General features: G+C 36.5%; 1 protein-coding gene across 1 annotated transcript in view; it reads right to left on the bottom strand.

Moving 5' to 3' along the window:
• Window positions 1-18,100, bottom strand: part of LOC134680060 (uncharacterized) — a 66,312-nt gene extending 48,212 nt beyond the window's left edge. Inside the window, exons 1-2 of the mRNA XM_063539068.1 lie at window positions 17,931-18,100; window positions 758-2,536 (exon numbers count right to left, since the gene is read on the bottom strand). Of these exons, the coding sequence (XP_063395138.1) occupies window positions 758-2,481 (1,724 nt within the window). The 5' untranslated portion in view covers window positions 2,482-2,536; window positions 17,931-18,100. The remainder of the gene's footprint in view (window positions 1-757; window positions 2,537-17,930) is intronic.
• Between the last annotated feature and the right edge of the window lie 1,454 nt (window positions 18,101-19,554).

Raw genomic sequence — 19,554 nt, 5'->3', positions numbered from 1 at the left:
AAACCGGACAAGTGCGAATCGGACTCGCCCATCGAGGGTTCCGTGCTTTTTAGTATTTGTTGTTATAGCGGCAACAGAAATACATCATCTGTGAAAATTTCAACTGTCTAGTTATGACGGTTCGTGAGATAGAGCCTGGTGACAGACGGACGGACGGACGGACGCACAGTGGAGTCTTAGTAATAGGGTCCCGTTTTACCCTTTGGGTGCGGAACCCTAAAAACGGCTTAACTGATCATGTTCGCTATAGTTTTGAATAATTGATGTTTCGGAATCATATAAGGAACCTAAAATTAATTTTATCATGTTTGATAAAGTTTATACCTAGCTAAATACTATACAAACTAGGTAGGTACCTACATCATTTCTGCTAAATTGCTTTACTGTGTTATACAGGGTGTCCCAGAATTCGACGTCAAGCCGTAAACGGATGATAGACCAAGTCATAACAGTTATCATAAAAATACAAAAAAAAATCCAACTCATGTTCTTTAAAAATTATGGTCACTTTAAAAATTCACTAAAAAATCCACAAAAAATTAGAATAAATTATGGAATTTGTAGTAACAAGAGTTAAAGAACCATTACAGGATGTGGATTTTTTAGTGAATTTTTAAAGTGACCATAATTTTTAAAAAACATGAGTTGGATTTTTTTTTGTATTTTTATGATAACTGTTATGACTTGGTCTATCATCCGTTTACGGCTTGACGTCGAATTTTGGGACACCCTGTATAACTAAAACATAGGTACTTACGCATTATCAGTGACATCGCAGCTCTCGTCGAAGTCGCCAATGGTGTCGAGGGAAGCGCCGGAGCCGTCCTCCCGTGGGTCCACGGGCGGAGGCGGCGGCGGCGGCGCCGTCGTCGGTCTCGGCAGCGATGGCGCCGGCTCGGTGCCACTTTCTTTATAATGGGTCTTGGGAACAAAGTCTATCAATCGAGGTAACGCTTCAGGCGGTGGAGCCTCTTCCACTTTTTCAGGTGGCTTATTTTTCATCTCGGCTTCGGATCGTTGCAACCATGTTTCGATACAATTTTTCTTTGTTGGTGTTAAAAGTGGCTCCAGTACAGGCGGCGGAGGAGTTTCTGGAATAGGAATAGGTCTTGACTTCTTTTCACTCACAGAACGCTCAATTTTTGTATTTCTTGGCATTGGTTTAGGCTTTTCAACTATGGTTTCAGTCTTGATTTCTATTTTCTCTGTCGTCTTACAAGTTTCACTGTGTTCTACAGTACTGTGGAGAATAGTGTTGTTGTTATTTTTATCATTAGACTCAAGTTTTTTAACGGGTATGGTCGTATCATCTGACAGAGTAATTTGTTTCAAAGTCTCGTAGTTACTAAAACTTTTGATATTTGCATTTTTATCGTTGAATTTAGATTCATCCTTAATATCGAGTTTGTCCTTTTCTAGGAACCTCGTACTTGATATATCGTTTAAAATATTGGAATCAATGTTTTCAATGCAATTTAAGACTTTCTGTATATCTATGGTCTTCGGTTGCATAGTAGGAGTGGACGGAATACTGTTTTCTACAGAGTTAGCCATAGATCCCAGTCGGTCTACCACTGTTGAGATTGAACTGCCTGTATCATCTGACTCTGCATCTGCGAGTGCTAGACAGCGTTCCCATTCTGTTGAGAGTAAGTCTATGTAAACTTCGGCATCTGGAGGCATTGTTTTACCGTCGGACAGACGACGCACAAGGCGTCTAACTTCTTCCGGGGAACCTTTTTTTAAGTAAGCTATTCCCTCTTTGCCTTGCCGATGTATATGGCTATCAAAAGAAGATTTTCTTGATAATTTTGTGAAATTAGAAGTTGCTCCATTCGTTTGTCCATTTATTATATTGTCTTTGTCATGTCCTCCAGTGCACAAAATTCCATTCTGTTCACCAACAGTTTGAAGAGTTTGTTTGTCTTTAAATGAGTTTTTCTTGCCCAATTTTCTTGGTGGAACTGGTGGTGGCAAAGTTGTAGGTCTTGTTATTTCTGTCGGTTGTTTGCCTGATGCTATCGAGTCCACCATTGTCTTAACTTTTTCAGATTCGTTCGTGGTTTCAAAGTGTCGTACGAGTAAGGTCAACTTTTCGTCAGAATCTTTTAGTCTGCGAACACAGTCTATTCTAGTCAATTCTGCGACGGAGATGCCATCGATCGCAAGTATTTCGTCACCCGGTATTAGTTTACCCCATGGTGCGATAGCGTTAGCTGCTGGGCTGTCTTCTGCGCATGACTGAACAAGAAGTCTTCTGACCTTTTCCGCTGCAGCAGATCCTCCTTCAAACTTGAGTCCTAGCCCAAGGCGCGCGCCTCGCGGCCGGCGCACGACCACCTCCGCCGCGCCCGCCGCTGCTCCCACCGTCAGCACGGTGACAAAAGTACTTCTTGACTCTGGAGATTCCTTGGGAGCGGGCCGACTCTCGCCCACTGGAACTATGGTGACAAAGTCCTCGCCAACCACGTCCGCTGCCATGCCGCGTACAACGCGCGACGGCGCTGTTTATCGAACACCGCTCTCAGACTCGAATCTGTAGGCAAAAAATATTCATGAACTTGCGTAACAAAAATGCATGAATGGTTGGAGTTGCGTTCGCATTGGATGGCACGCGAGGACTGGCACGCCTGGCCTCTCTCTTTCACTGTTGCTGCACTTGAACGGTACGGTCGGTAGGTACAAGATGAGCTAAGATCGGAAATAAACTCCATTATACGTCTGCACTTTGCCGAATACTAAATGGCGACGTAAATATAAAAGGTATCTACGGTACCATTTCGCGGAGGGATAAAATATAATTATTAATATTATTATTCAAGTGAAGTACCTAATAATTACCTACATTTACATGATGGATGTTTAAATATCTCTATTAGCTATCCTACTAAGATCCCTTGTAGCTATACGAACATGAAAATTAATTGGCTGATTGTATATATTTTTTAAATCATTCAATTTCTTCTAAGATATTTATTTCATAGCGAAACTTAATCTTACAGTTGCTCTTACTCAACTATTTCTAAACTCCAGCCTGTACAGAGCCGATGTATTTTTTCTCAATAAAATATGAAGTGGTAATGTCTAAAAAATTGCCATTGAAGAGAGGGAGGGAAGAAAATATTCTTACAATCTTCCAATCACCAATTTGGTAACATTATAGCGTCATGACGAGTTTTGTTAAAAGTAATGATGTAGGTACTTACTTCCCACATGTCCGATCGTTTAAAACTTTCGTCGATCGATGCGAAAGTATAACGAGCTTATTTGGGAATGCGCTGACCACAAGCAGTCATCATAGCGAGATGTGGGTTAGTAGCACCGGAGGCGGCGAGGCGCGCGCGCTGCTGTTCGCGGAGCAGCATTAGCATATTGCCCGGGGCTGGCCGGTCCGGTCCGTTATCCCGGGTCCCGTTCCGAAGGGCCGCTCATTCTCACGGCTCTCGGCAATTTTGCGATAACTATCAAAATTGAAATCCTTCCATTTTAATATTAACCCAAAACAATAAATAGGGACGGTTATTTTTTTTTTCTCTAAAATACATAATTATTTGATTCGATGTATTCTTGCTTATGTTTAACTAGATACTGCATATACCAAACAATATTTCTATGTAATCCAACCATTTGATTCGGTCAAATTGTGTTTTATGAAAACAAATTATAGCCAGCTTGAAATTAAGTAGTATAGGTATGATACCTTTGAGTTTGGTGCTTTACGCACACTAGTGTCCCATCCCTTTGACCCTTTGACGATAACTGTCAACCGGGCAGTTTTTTTTTGGATATCCAAAGGTATACTACATTCATATTATGCTGGCTCTAATTTGTTTGTCTTCCCCATACATTAGAACATAACTTGACCGAATCAATTAACCAGTGGAGATAAAAAAATAATTATAAATGGTGACCTAATCAGCGTTGGACCATTTGTACTTTTAGCTATTGCGCAATCGAATTGCAATACATACTTATGTAATAAAATGGTATAGGTACATATGAATCAACGATACTAGTCCCTTGTATCAGACACCAAGATGTCAATAACCTCTTGCCTATAAGTAACAAATCTGTACTAGATACCACAATATGGCAGCTAATGATGATTAATGGGATATGTTGGGCCATAATGAAAATATTCCATCTATTGGCTTGCAACAATACTCGGGATTGAGCACTTTATATGAATACAAAAGTGAAACTACATATTACAGACAGGTATTTTAGATATAAACATTGCGTAATAAGAAAGGCTGGTATATAAAAACATAAGTGTACTAGTTCGGAGTATGTATGTACGGTTCCGTGGTCATTATTGCTTCTCATGTTACCATTACCATATATTGTGACAGAACATAAAAAAGCGATGGCTATCCTTTATATATATATGTAACAATAATAAAGATAAGACAATAGTAAACATTAGTTTTGTCTTTGTCAAGTATTTTTGTAACTTTAGATTTTAACATTCGCCTATGTAACCTATATGCCTATATGCTGTATGTATGTATGTGTATGAACTGGTATGTAACTCCATAAAGTACCTAGATATCTAGGTAAGATACTGTCAGATGTTATGGGTCAATTTCACCAAACGAGCATTTTTGTCTAATTTCCATGGAATTTTGAAATACCAACATTACACAAAAAAAAATATGCTGAGAATTTGATAAAAAATATAATAAATATTAATTTTCTTATGGGATAAAAATATTCATAAAACTATAAAAGTTATTTAAATTTAAAATTTTGGTCAGGGCACGGGAATTAGTGTGTCCATGGAAATTAGATTTTACTAGGACGGAAATTAGAACACGGCACGGGAATTGTTTTCTTAACTTATTTTGGTACTTAAAACTATTATTTATGTATATTTTAATCTACAATAATATACTGCAACCATACTGATGTGGCATCGGACATATTTACCTTCTTTAATTTTAGTTTCGAACGACAAATCTACGAAAGTATGTTACACTAAAAACTGCGTATTTGAATAATCCTTTCCTTTATTTTAATGGCAACTAATTTCTCTTTCTTAGTAAAATGTACATATTTCAAAACAATACTTTGAATAGTTTCGTAAACTTGTCCGCCTTTACATACAAAACTATTCATTAAAAAGTGTCATTATGTATCTGCATGTAGATAGGTACAAGGTGTATGATCTGGTATATGGTCTTATAGGAAATGATCCTAAGAAATAAATAGGGGCACAGTGAGAAGAAGTTATTGTGTAAGTTAATCTGAAGAAATCGAATATGCTGCCTTCATAAATTAATAACCCAAAAAATTGTTTGAACACATATGTGGTAAGGTGGGGTAAGACTATCACCGGGTAAGACTATCACTTGTATGGAATCCTCATACTGTTAGTCTTACCCCGATCAAAATAAACTAATTTGGTCTTACCCCGCCTTACTTTACACATAGGTATACGGGGTGTCCCTGCCCTGCGGGAAAATCTTCAAAGTGTAGGTTGGTTAAGTAATTTCTCAAAAATATCATAATCTTCCTAAACAAAACTTGCTTACAAAATACCCCCTGACACTGACTAAAATAACCGACTTGGTTTCACATTACATCCCAAAACTTTTTTGTAGTAGAGTAGAAGAACTGCGTTGCGAGATTTGCATCTTTTTACATGAATTCTTTTTGATAGGATCCCATCTCTTTTTGTAGGCTGTCCTTCTTTTCGGGTAATCATACCCATACCATACTGATACTATGTATATACATATCATAATACATCTTTATTCATACTCACATCGTCCACCGTAGTGTACCTTTACTTTCCCTACTAATTGTAAGAACTAAAAGGTAACGTTGTTATCGCATATATTTCTATAGGATTACAAACTTAATTATGCAGTTATCTTTAGAACGTGACTAATATTGCAGTATTATTAGATTTTTATTGGCTTAAAAAGCTAAAACCTAATTACGTTTCTAATTTGGAACTTATGGGTATGCTAGAAGTACCTTAAAATAATATTGATTGAGAGTGATTGTGCCAGTGACAAAACTAAGGGATTTTAAAGTGTATTAATTCTTAGACTACATGTTCAAATTAAATGTTATTTAGATAGAATGTTATTGAGATTTGATGGTACGGCCGTGCCACTTTGTTTTGCTCGACTTGGCGGCGGCACTGCCGTGCCCCCAGATCTTTTGTCCTTCTTTAGGCCTCAAACTATCTCCATGCCAAATATGTATTATCAAGATGATATAGTTTCAGCGGCTTAAGCCTGACAAGATAACAGACAGACAGACAGAGATACTTTCGCATTTATAATATAGTAAGAATAGGATATATTTAATTTTTCTTGTACCTATTAGAAAAGCTAATTTATAACAACTAATCTATTAAACGGGCAATTCTTGCATATATTTCGGGGATCTCGGAAACAGTTCTAACGATTTCGATGAAATTTGATCATATATGGGCGTTTTCTGGGATGAAAAATTGATCTAGCTAGGTGTCTCTGGGAAAACGCGCATTTTTGAGTTTTTAGGTAGGTATATGTTTTCCGAGCAAAGCTCGGTCTCCCAGATATTTAAACTTTATACGGCTTACGCTGTCCGCTGTCAAATTTACAAAAAAAACCATTGTAAATTTGATTCATTTTGTTTCATGTAACCTTAGGTACGGGTATTATAATATGTAATAATTCCAAAAATAGTTTTATGTTTATATAATATTTTAATGTTATAATATGATCAATGAATAAGGTAAGGTGGCGCAAGGCTAACAGTACGAGGATTCCATACAAGTGATAGTCTTACCCCAGTGTCGTCTTACCCCACCTTACCTTACGTATTAAAATTGCCCGGGTTATTCGGGTCCACCCTGTAAGTATGTACTATTGTACTTATACTAAAAAACCGTTCATAGATTTTTGTGCATTCTTTGAGATTTCCTTAAATGTAAAATAGAAAGATATACGTCATATTATTATTACATATAATATATATTCAATGCCAATATATATATATACAGGGTGATTCATGAGACGTGAGCAGGACTAATCCTGCACACTCAGTAACTGATAATCGATCGATCACCTTCGTATTTAGGTGAAACAACCACACTTTTTCCTATTTTTTTACTTTTTGGCGAGGGCACATTTAATTCTCTACAATCATGGTCACCCTACAAGACCTAATTAATAAACATAAAACCTCTTTAACCGTAATGACAGCATTATGATTACGAAGAAAATAAACTGTCAAACTTGAGTGAGATACGAGTTTTCAAAAGTAACCAGACCGTGATGACATTCAATTTGACACAGAATATCGGTAGTTTAGTATTCTAATTGTAGGGTGACCATGCATGTCGTAAATAAATTAATAACTTTTTTTTTTCAACACGACTAGAAAATTAACGTTAACCTCACTAATACTGATACGAAACAGTTGCTTATAATTTAAGAAATGCGCAGTGCTAGTCCTGCTCACGTCTCCTGAATCACCCTGTATATATATATGTAATAATAATATGACGTGAACATTGCCAATTAACTTACAGTGCCCCCAATTAAAAATTTATTGACAATAAATGTAATACTTTCTAATTCCCGTGCCACTTAATCAGCTGTTTTAGGTAAATATTCCATGGAAATTAGGGCACGGAAATTAGAATTCGTAATGAAAAAAATCGCCAAAAATTTAAATCGTGTTTAACCAAACTGTTATGTTATCGCTTACATACAGATACATAAAGGGCTCCTAAATATGACAATTGTTATTGAAAAGCTATGTAGGAAATAAAATTTATAAGGGGCATCGAAATTAGAAAAAAATTGTCGCCCACCCGGATTCCGAAATACTTATGCGATTTGCTCGAACACGCCGCGGCTTGACGTACATCCGCTTGCTTTGAGAAATAGCCGAATACTGCCAGTAAAGGTGAGGCGGGACACGAGGCGGTTCAGATACAGACGTCGGCTGTCAGAGCCCTTTGAGTTTTGCTGACGAAATTTTACTCGCGCGCTCGGACAAAATTTAAACTTCGATCACGAGTTATTTACCACAATGAAGTTAATAGTGTATGTGCTCAGTGATAGTAAATATCATCTAGTTTAAGTATTTGACACTAAATTAGTGATACTAATGTAGAATTTTTCGTAGGATTTTTCATTATGCTCAAAAGTAGATTCCGGACAGGGCACGGGAGTAGTAATTTGAGCCTTTAGGTATTTTAAGTGTACTCTAAAAACCAATTAATCAGTGAATTCATATGGAACCCTGTGTGAAAGTGTGGCTTCTTTATGTACAAAAGAAATGGTAAGTATTATCCGATGCTAACCCGCGATTTTCATCACGGACAGAAAAAAAATCGTGTTCAGAAATTGACCCTTATAAATAAAATATCTTACTGGACGTCCTTCTACTCCTCCGGGAGAAAATTTAGAAAAATTAAGTCCTAGCTTAAGTCTATCCTAGTAACATTTAAGCTTCCTAGTCCTACGTTCCACATTTAAGTAGTCTGGATCAGTTAATAGAATTACTAACGCATTTGTATTAATGTTTCTAGTTTGACCAAAGAGAGAATTAAGTAGATTGGTTTGACTACGTAACTCTAATGCTGCCAGTTTTGACCTGTGCAATGTGTTGGCCTTTCCCATAATTGCATGAAATTGACTTGCCTTTTGGTACCACATTTGCATTTGTCTGCATGTTGTTGGCATATTTTATATCTCTTATTGCAAATACCTACTGTAAACAAGTTTGTAGTTGTTTGTGTGACGTTATTTTTAAAATATATTAATTATGCCTGAGCTACAAAATTACGACAAATAAAATAAATTTAAATAATAAAGAAGCTCTTATTTTTAGGGTTCCGTACCTCAAAAGGAAATAACGGAACCCTTATAGGAACACTCGTGCGTCTGTCTGTCTGTCTGTCCGTCTGTCACAGCCGATTTTCTCCGGAACTACTGGACCAATTAAGTTGAAATTTGGTACACATATGTAAGTTTGTGACCCAAACACGGACATGAAACGTAAACAAATGAATTTTAAACATGGGACCACTTTTAGGGGGTAAATGAGAAAATTAAAAAATTAAGTTTTTCAAACTATATCATGTTACATATCAAATGAAAGAGCTTATTGTAAGGATCTCAAATATTTTTTTTATAATTTTCAAATAAACAGTTTAGAAGTAATACAAGAGAATAAGCAAAAAATGACCATTCCCCCCCTTTATCTCCGAAACTACTGGGTCTAAAATTTTGAAAAAAATACATCAAATAGGTCTATACCTATAGATGACAGGAAAACATATTAGAAATGTACAGTCAAGCGTGAGTCGGACTTAATTACTTAGTTTTTGATCCGACCCCTACGGATTTTTTAAAGAATTTCACTCACGTTTCACATAAAAAAATACATTTTTAAAAATTGTGTAATGTACGGAACCCTTGGAACGCGAGTCCGACTCGCACTTGGCCGGTTTTTTTAAAAAAGAGTTATCTTTAAAAAGCTAACTTAAAGGAAAATTTGTTTCAATTAAAATATGCTACATATTACCAAATTCAAATTGCCAGTCATGGGAAAACATCGTGTATCGTTCAAAAAATAAAACGCTGATGTGTATACAGGGTGGAAAGGCACGACGATCCTTTCCGCAAAAGGGGGATTGTTTAGCCTAAGCTCTATATTTTCTCCATAGAAACTATGTTAATATGGGCAACCGTTTCTAAATTATGGCCTTTTAAACATCCGTGCAAAAAACTACTTTGTTGTAACCCTAACAGGTGACAGGGTCAATGAACTTACTTGTAAACAATTAGTATACGACAGGAAATTATGCTAATTTGTTACCATCTAACCATTCTTAGGTCTGCTTACAACACGGTAAGAATCGTTGCAGGAATTTCGCTTTCTTAGTGGTTCCACTTGTTCAATACTTGAATGAAGTAGTTATGTTATTCCTTAATATTAATAATACTAACCACAACATTGTTTACAACGACAGTTCAAATTGTGACATTGACAACCACTCAAAAGTAAGCAATTGTCTTATAAATATCTCTGGTTTCCTTGACTGATAAAAAGGTTTTAGTTTCTTAACACTTTTCACAAAATTATTTTCGAATAATTGAAAACTATCTAAAATAATAAAAAATTACAAGTATATAGGTTGTGTTTGATGGATTAAAGAACTTGCAAAAATGAAATACTAAGAATAAATCAAGAATAAATACTTCTTGAATACCTAACTAACAAACCTTCTTGCGTGGTAGGAAATAGACAAGACGTCTGATGTTTGAAATTAAATTGTCATTGAACTTTATTTATCTAATGTCATATTCTTCAAATAAAAATGCCGTGTTAGATGCTCGTGGTTATTTAAATCTGTGGGCTGTGTAAAAGATTTGGTGTACCAAACGGAATGTGAAACTGCGGACGAGACTGAGACATTAAAGGCTAATTTCTGCTTTTGACAATCTGCGGAGGAAAAATTACGAAGAGCATACCTACACTATCGCATGGGTAATGTGCGCGGGCTCGGGTGCGGGCTGCGGCGTACATTATAAGATACGGAGGCACATTTGAACACCGTATGTGAAGAGAAGATAGTGTTAAATATTGGCAAAAAGTAATTATCTAAGAAAGTAATAAAATTGTATGTAATATTTTTGCATTAATTTGATTTATTTGTCATTTAGGCGTCATTCATAGATCATTGCGATTCTGTCAACGATCGGAAAAAAGCGTAAAGACCCGAGCTTTCCCGACGGGGATCCTTAATCTAGCCGTCATGTGCACATGCTATAGGGTTATCACCACAGTTAAAAAGTAGAAAATTTGGTATTTTTATTTTTTACTCGATTAACGATTCTTACCATTACCAATGTGCTCTGTATCGCTTAAACGACCTAATACTTCCGGGAAGGATCGTCGTGCCTTTCCACCCTGTATATATAGGTAACGCTTGTTTGATGCAATGAATGATTAATTAATTCCTTCATCCTTTTACTGATATCTGAACAATATTTCTTAAGTTATCAAGAGACAAAGTTAAGTCAATATCATATTTTATTATCTAAAATATGATATTGAATATACACATATTGCAGAAAATTCGTGAGTGAGTGAGTGCGAAAAATATTTCTCACGTATAAAATTAGTAATTGGTTTCATGTAATTCGTACGTGATTAATCTTGGTTCGCATTCGATTTGCCAATGGAGAGCAGCACAGTCAGCAACGTCACTTCTCTGTTGTTATCGCATACAAAGAAACATTGCGCTATCATACATGGTATTGTTTGCCGATATCTCATAATTGAATCTTTACTCGCAGCATAAAGTGTTTTACAATTTGAGACCCGTTACCAAATTACTTTCGATCGTGTATGAAAATTGTTCGTGATGGACTGATGGCAGTGTAATCGTTAACCATTAACCTTGATATAGACACTAATATTCGTATTATTATTGCTACGTATTTTATGCAACTCCAAAAAATACTACCGCTTATTATAAATTTACGCCCACCCACGCCTCTAACTCTAAACCAAAGTAGCGCTAGAAAACTAAATCGATATTTTACAAACATAAATTATACGACGTCCGGAAACCATTTTATTGATGTTTAATTTGCATCAGAATGGACAAAATGTGAATTTAAAATATAAATGATACAGGCGGATATGTAAAACAAGCTTCAAAAACTCCAGAGTTCCGAAATTCGGATACCTAATCTTCGCTCTACCTATGCCTGTATACTAAGAACGTAAAACCTTGAGATTAAATTCATATTATTGACATTTGTTTTTAATTCAATTACCATGCCATATTTAAGTATTCATAGTAGTTATAGTAGTAAATCTGAAAAAGCTGCATTCTTGCCATTAATTTAACCCTATTTCGGACGGCAGCAGCCGCGGCACGACGGGCGCGGTGACGCTGCCAGCGCCACCATGAATATTCATAAGTGTCGAGTGTACGCGCATCATTTTAAACATTGCCAATTACACAGCACCTGCGTATCTAGGTGAAATGTAACATCAATTACTTCTTATCGTACTTAGATATGAAAAAACAAAAGATGCTGGCAGGTTATCAAAATTATAAGAATATTGTATTGTAAGTATACATGGAGCAAACAAAGAGCATATAATCACTACGTTTTAAGAGTCGGCACTCTCGAACAATCCTCGAACCGAATTATGAACGTACATATCCCAACACACCAAATACAGGCTTAAAGATCTCGCATCCAGGCCATAATTGTTAAAAAAAGAAAAACCACACAATACTACCAACACAAAAAAAACAACGCTAGGGCTCGACACTTCCAGTACCTACTGTTTATCGATATCGATAAATGTGCGATACGTGCTGCTGTATTTACCTACTGTACTACCTATTAATAAAATAAAAGAACATTATATATATATATATAAACAATTTTATTTTACATGATAAAAATAACATAGTTTATTATTCAAGTAGGCATATTACAATATGCTGAATTCGCGCGCATTCTTTTTTAATCTGGTCCCTTTTTATTGAAGGCACTGGATGGAGAATGATTTCCACAAATGAACTTGTTTCCATTCAGCTTTTGAATAGGTAAATAAATACGCCAAATCCTCATTTCCTTTTCCTCAGCTTTGCCCATAATCGACATCTGAAATAAAGAGATTATCGATAAAATTGGTCGTACACTATTCGTGTCATAGGTTACTTAGTTTTTTACTTAAAAATACTTTATTCACAAAATATTTTCGTTTTAATCATGGATTGTACACGACTAAAACTAATTAAATTAGTAACTGTTAACGACTCAAAGTAAAAAATTAAAATATTGCATACAAACATCAGTTTACCGACCTGTTCGGATCAAGTTGGAAATTTGGCCAAAAATGCGTCAGTAGTTAGTCTTCTTACACACCCACTACAAACTTCACATTTCCTTAAAGATTTGGCCCCCATTTAAATAACAGCTAAAGTTATTTTACCAATTACAATAAAAAATAACCACGTATTTTCACGTTCACGACAATTCAAATGACGTTTGACGTTTTACTACCAATCATACCAACCTAAAGAAAAGTAAGTATAATACGTCTATGTTAAAAGCAAGTATGGTATGTGCCACCAAAATGCAACAGCAGTCATTTTAATTCGATAAGATTATTTCTATGCCTCAATGTTGGTAACAAGGGCTTTCATAATTTATCAAAGTATGGGGTGTCGATGGGCTGGGAGCAAAATGAGGTTAGTACATTACTCTTTTATGGTCTGATAAGTTTGAAATTTTAAACATAACTGTTTATGTTTGTTTTGATTCAAAGTGTGGTTGTGAAAGTAGTAATGTTAATTTGTATCCAAAAATATAACCAGTTGCAATTGAATTCAACATTTTATGTTCTCACGCGTGCGACTTGCGCTTGTTTATCAACAATGGAATCAAGTACCTGTGCTTCATTATCATTCCACTTAGCTTTATCACTTTATCAGGCAAACAAACTTTATCAGACTTTTCTCATTATCACAATTGTCCAAGAAACTAATTATAGCGGCTTACCTCATTCTTGGGTGCTTTCTTGGCTATAGGTATTTACATGAGTAATTGAGTATACCTACCCATTGTGGCACTTTAATAAAAAACGGAAAAACTCACTATCAAAAAATGAGACATATTTAATTTAAGTGATACTGAGTAGCCGGTGTAAATAATTTTAATAATGTTTATTTACATTCGTAAATAAAATATGTAGGTGCCTACCTAGCTAACGACAAAACAACACAATTTGTATTTTTATCTACCAACATAGACTACCCACACAATGTAACATAAGAAATGGTAGGTCATTGAACTTTCACCTGCAATAAGCATCGAAACAAAGATTCGTTATTAGGATATTGAATAAGCAATTATTTGAAAACTTATGCGCTTTCTACGATTAGCCACGGCGCCGGCATTGCGCTGGCGTTTAGCTATTTCCCCTCCACGATGGGTGCATAAAAAACGAAACATGCAATACCTACAAGTTTGTTGCTACTGGCTTGTTTCTGTTGGTAATCGCTATCTACATCTAATTAGGCGATCCTCGCTTGTGCAAGCTAAATGCAGTAACATGAGTAACAAACAGCCCATGGAACTCGCTTGCTAGGTAACTGATTGCTCTGCTTATTTATCGCTGTAGGTCGTGTCTAGTAGCCATGCACTAACCGACGACGGCCGTCCCGTCCTATTTATACAGACAGGATTTAGACTTGTGCAGTGCAGGTTTCATGGTTAATTATGTGTAAAATCGTTTAGCATTTTCTCGCGTTTAGAAAGTGCTTAAATCTATTTTTAAGTATGATGCGCGAAATCGTAACCGCATCTCAAAAACCCGTTAAAATTATGTAAAAACGTGATTTTCTATACAAATTCGCCGTTTTATTCATATTGAGACAACCTATGACTCCATCGGTATTCGACATTTACATAGCAGCGGGGCCAGTCGGCGCGTCACAAGCCGCAAGTCGGCAATATGTCAGCGTCTAGAGACTTAGAAGTTCATCTCATCACGCAGCGCCCTCCTCCGCATTTATCTCCAACGAAATTGAAATAAGTTAGATAATATATCTCGTTGAGAACCCGCCTCGGGACGAGTGGTCCAGACGTTATCGAGATGTGTCGCCAAAAACAGCGAGTTCAGAGGCATAACAACCGATTCCGTCCACGATAACCTTTTGAGCCTTTCTTAAATTTAAAACGCTTTTCTCAAAGATCAGAAGGCTTGGACATTAAACCTTTCATCTGAAAATTGGAGGTAAATTGTGCATTTAATGCGAAATTGAATTTCGCCATAAATGTTACATAGGAAAGGCGGGAAAAGTTTCAAAGTGCCTTGACATTTGTCAGCGCTGCCGTACATTAGGAAGAGCAAGCTCCTTAAAATGGCTTTCGTGTAAGACGTGGGACACGAGCATCAAGCCAAGACTAATATAAAACTTGAGTTTACTGTTTTGGTCGAATGCAAAACGAAAAAGTTAATAAGCAGGTCTCCCGCGGCGCAATATCGCCCACGAGAGCCTGCCAACTAAATTATAAGCATAAAAACATCATCGAGCGGGCATTAAATTAGACTACTTCCTACTAATACCTATTATAGCGGAAAAAGGAACCTTTCACCAAAACAATAAGCTATACACATATTAAAGAAATCATTATAATATAGTTATACCGATATACGAAATATGTCGAGTGTTTTTTTACCCGATTCGAACTTTAAGACATCAAATATTACGTCTAGATATGTCAGTGTTACGATGCGTTTTTGTTTGAAGAAACGTCACTTTTGACACTCGCATATCTAATCCATATCGTATCTAGACGTACCTTATAATTGACGTATCTGAAAGTTCGAATCGGGCCTACACATGTTAACTAGAGAAACGACGAGACTAAATAAGACGAAAGGAGTTTTACGCCCATAACTCTTGTAATAATCAAAACAAAAAAAAAACAAATGAAGGGGCATAATAATGGTTAATATAAAATAAATTGTATAAAAATATTGTCCGTAATATCAACATTCTAGGATGGAAAACAGGGACTACGTTTTTATAGAGAAGCGAAGGCCCTCTATCCTGATTCCTGTCTATCCTATTAATTAAGATGACTTGTGCTGTGTTTTATAAATCTCATTCAGTACCTAATTGTGACTGAAAAGACGATATTGTTATATTATTTAGGTGGTTGACCGATTTTAAAGTTTGTTAAACACGAATCGAATATTTTACATCGGCTTCTTTTTGAAAATTTTACCTCAGTATGTATTTACCTACTAGGTATATTCTCTAGACAGTGTTTGCAATAACGGTACATATTTGGGAAGTAGGCTACAATCGTTAGTGTTTTCTAAAATGATATTCACACCGTGCAATCAATAAAAAGTTTTTACGGATTATTCTAAAATGTAAATGACCATTGATAGCTGAATGGTTTGCCAAAGTGGGCGTATTGGCATGACATCAGACACTCGCGGCGGCTGTGCGAATCCTCCAGGGGTTAACATCCTACAAGTATCCGTGCTTGACCAATGAGCTCGAATCAAAGGCAAACACCAAAAAGCCTGTCTTGCGACAGCCCGTTTTTAGCTAACAAGTTTTCTCACAAACTCGCAAAAAACACGCCGTCTGTAACTGAACCTGACGGGCGACTTGAATGAATTGTTAACATTTTTTATAGTGACATCATGATTGTTATGTATTAGCAGACGGAATACAAAACAATGTAAGTATATATCTATTTCAAAAGCATAACAGTATTTCGTACCTACTTAAAAACATCTGCATTTAGGTACCTATTTCTTTTACTTCATTTTCTTATTCGAAACATGATAACAAGTTTGCGTAACGAGGAAACTTTTCTTCCTCCTAAGTAGATAGTTGGATAGCGATTGATATGCGATTGAATCTCGTGTTGTATACTTATGAACATAAATGTATAAATAAAAATAACAATGGAAGAACCTGTGTTTAAATATTATTTTTAAATGTAGCAACTTATTAGTGTACGTTTATATTTTGTGAATTACTTCTATGACTTATACAGTGAATATAGCTGTTATTTGGAAACAGTTATGTACATTGTCAACTTACAATTTTTTAAAGAAAAACGTTAATTGAAACCAAAAGTAGGTACCTCTTATTTCATACCAAAAAGCTGATTCGCTGCCTAAAGAGGAAACCTGTTACCGATACAACGAGTACAAAACAAACTGTAAACAGACAATATGGCAACAGTACTTCCATGCTTTTGACTAATTATAGTTAGTACTAATTTATACGCTTTGTTGTAAAAAGGTCTGCCAAACTGGTAGTTATCGCACCAGTTTTTGCTACGTATGCAGTTAGTAGATTGACGACTAGTTAATAAGAACGTACCGTGAGAACCTCTGTCATTATGCGAGGATTGCAATAAGAATTAAACATCACTTGTCATCCAGACAATTGAATAAAAGGGCAAGAACGTCGAACAACTGGTCAGTCAGTGGCATATGAGAGAAGTGCCGAAGACGGACATTGAGGAATATTTGCCTAAATACAGTGAATATCTTTAACATGATGTCATTTATTGCGTGTTTAGAGACATGTCATCGGCATTTATTACCTTGGCACGGTTTATTTGCAACTCAGCATAAGACATTTACAATATAAAATTTTGTTTTTATTTTTTTGTATCACAGAAGGTATTAATTGTTTTGCTTCTTGCATGCAACAAGAAAAATCCTTCTAACATATACTTGGTAAGGCAAACATCAACAAAATAAACATCGCTAATTTATAACAATGCTGAAACAATGTTTCATTGATTAAATTAATGTTTATAATAATTAATAGAAATAAATATATAGATATGTACATACTTAAACATAAATATTTTGGTAAATAGCGGGCTTCATTCAAAAACCATTCATTCATTCTTTGCCTGGCAACTACAGGGCCCAAACTAGACTTATAAAGTTAGTGCATAGAGGTTATTGTCACTTACAAATATATATAAATAATATTATGAACCAAATTTATATTGCAAAAAGAGCTATCTCATTAAGTGAAAACAATTAATTTAAGGGCATTTATCGCCAATATGAGTCACGTAAAACGCGACGAGGGAAAATTCGAAGAGAAAACGGAGGCTGCGTCGCTGGGACATATATACGTGTTTAGTTATAGGAGTCGGGAGATACGGGCACGGCGTACTTATACGACACCCGGGCGACGTATCGCCCTCGCGCGCCCGGCGCTGCGGGCTCGAGCGGGATCACAGGCTCGCTCGCCCGCCCTAATCTCATTACCGCACAGCCGTACTCGCCTCGATGACCTTAGCCCGCTTCCCGAGCCGCAGCAACCCGCACCTGTTTTGTTTACGTTCTGCTTCCCTTAACAACTACTGGGAGTGTCGAATACTCACCCTATTTCTTGTTCCAAATGTAAATTTCAGAATATCACTTAACAACGTTCCGAATCACTTGTCGGTCAGACTTCACACATTAGCGAAGAAAATCCGGGAATCGCGGTGGTAAGTGTGTAGCGCACACGGGTGCGCAGCGAGCGAGCGTCGCGACGTCGGCGGCGCAGAGCGGCGTGTGCGCGTACGCCGCTGGAGGGGCCGACCGGTCGCAACCGGGCCGCGCTCTCACCGCGCGCCCTGCCACAAAGTTGCTTATAATCGCACTTGACACCGTGCAGCGCGCAATCTTAATGAAAGTTTCGCATTTCTCTATGTCACTTTAACCCGACCCGACGAGAGATGGTTGACTAACTTCATTTTCTCTATTTATCTTTCTTTTACACTAAAATCCCCTAGTGATGACATGTAATTTCAGAGGTAAATCTAAGTCCTCTTCTAATATAGTTAGCTCAAGTAGGGCAACAATATACCCGGTGTTTTTCTATATCAGTAAATCAACACTTTTTCCTCACGATCTTGCTCACCCGACTATCGAGGCGTAACTTACCTTCGTTTCGAAGCCGACTCAACAACTCTAATTGAATTAGGTAATTCCGTAACACTTACCTATTGGGTTGGCTTCGCTGTTCTTGGTATAAATACGTCGATTGCATATTTACATGCATCGAACTGTACGCCACGACTAGAATATTCCGCATTGCTCCCGTCCCGGCTTTAGACCGAGGTGCTCCGAGGTGTTGACGAACTGAAACAGTGAAAGTAGATAGTACATGTACAATACAAACCATTCTCTCGCAAAGATAACACGAAAGATAACTTTGTATTCACTCTTTCTTTTTGTCGTGTCGACCAATCAATTGCTAATTTAATCATTCGACGCTCTAAGTGCTAATACACCTCTAAAACAAAAAATAAACAAAATAGTAGATTCCATTACCTGACTACGAGCATAATCTAATCGTACGTAACGGGTTCCTAACGTAACAAACCATCGTAGTTTTGTTTTAAATTTCTCTCCGGCGTATCATGATGACGCGTTAATTTGGATCTTTTGTAATGGGTAGGTGTTTAATTAGGTAAAGATTTAGCTTTCAAATCAAGAGGCATTCTCACGGGGCTTAAAATTCATCTCGACATTGTCACGCATACGTACCTACCTATTATTTAAAGATTCTAACAATAATAAATACCTAGTCTAGATTCCGCAGATCTTACGGCTTGATCACCTGTGTTAATGATAGTTACCTACAAGTATATAGAATGTTTCTAAAATGTTATTTCCATCCTACAATGAGTACCTATCAATTGTGTTAAAAAAAGAAATTTACAATACGGATACATATACATATACTTACCGAGTTGTCTCGGTCACACTGATATTTGTCACGATTTGCCGAATGTATGTTATGTATGTACAGGTATAAGTACTTATTGCCTTGTAACTCCTGTAAGCGGTAAATATTTCTTGTTATATAGTAGTGTACCCTAAGATGGGCGTGGAACCAGTAATGGGATAAAAAACCACAAATCCTGTAAAATAAGTGTCTAAAAGTAGTTTATAAACATTGCCTGTATATTATCATAAATAAGAGTCCTAGAGCTGTTTCAGTTTGAATTTTTATTA

This window comes from Cydia fagiglandana, chromosome 3, assembly GCF_963556715.1.
Source record: "Cydia fagiglandana chromosome 3, ilCydFagi1.1, whole genome shotgun sequence".
Classification (NCBI taxonomy): domain Eukaryota; kingdom Metazoa; phylum Arthropoda; class Insecta; order Lepidoptera; family Tortricidae; genus Cydia; species Cydia fagiglandana.
This window is presented reverse-complemented; position numbering and strand designations above follow the sequence as displayed.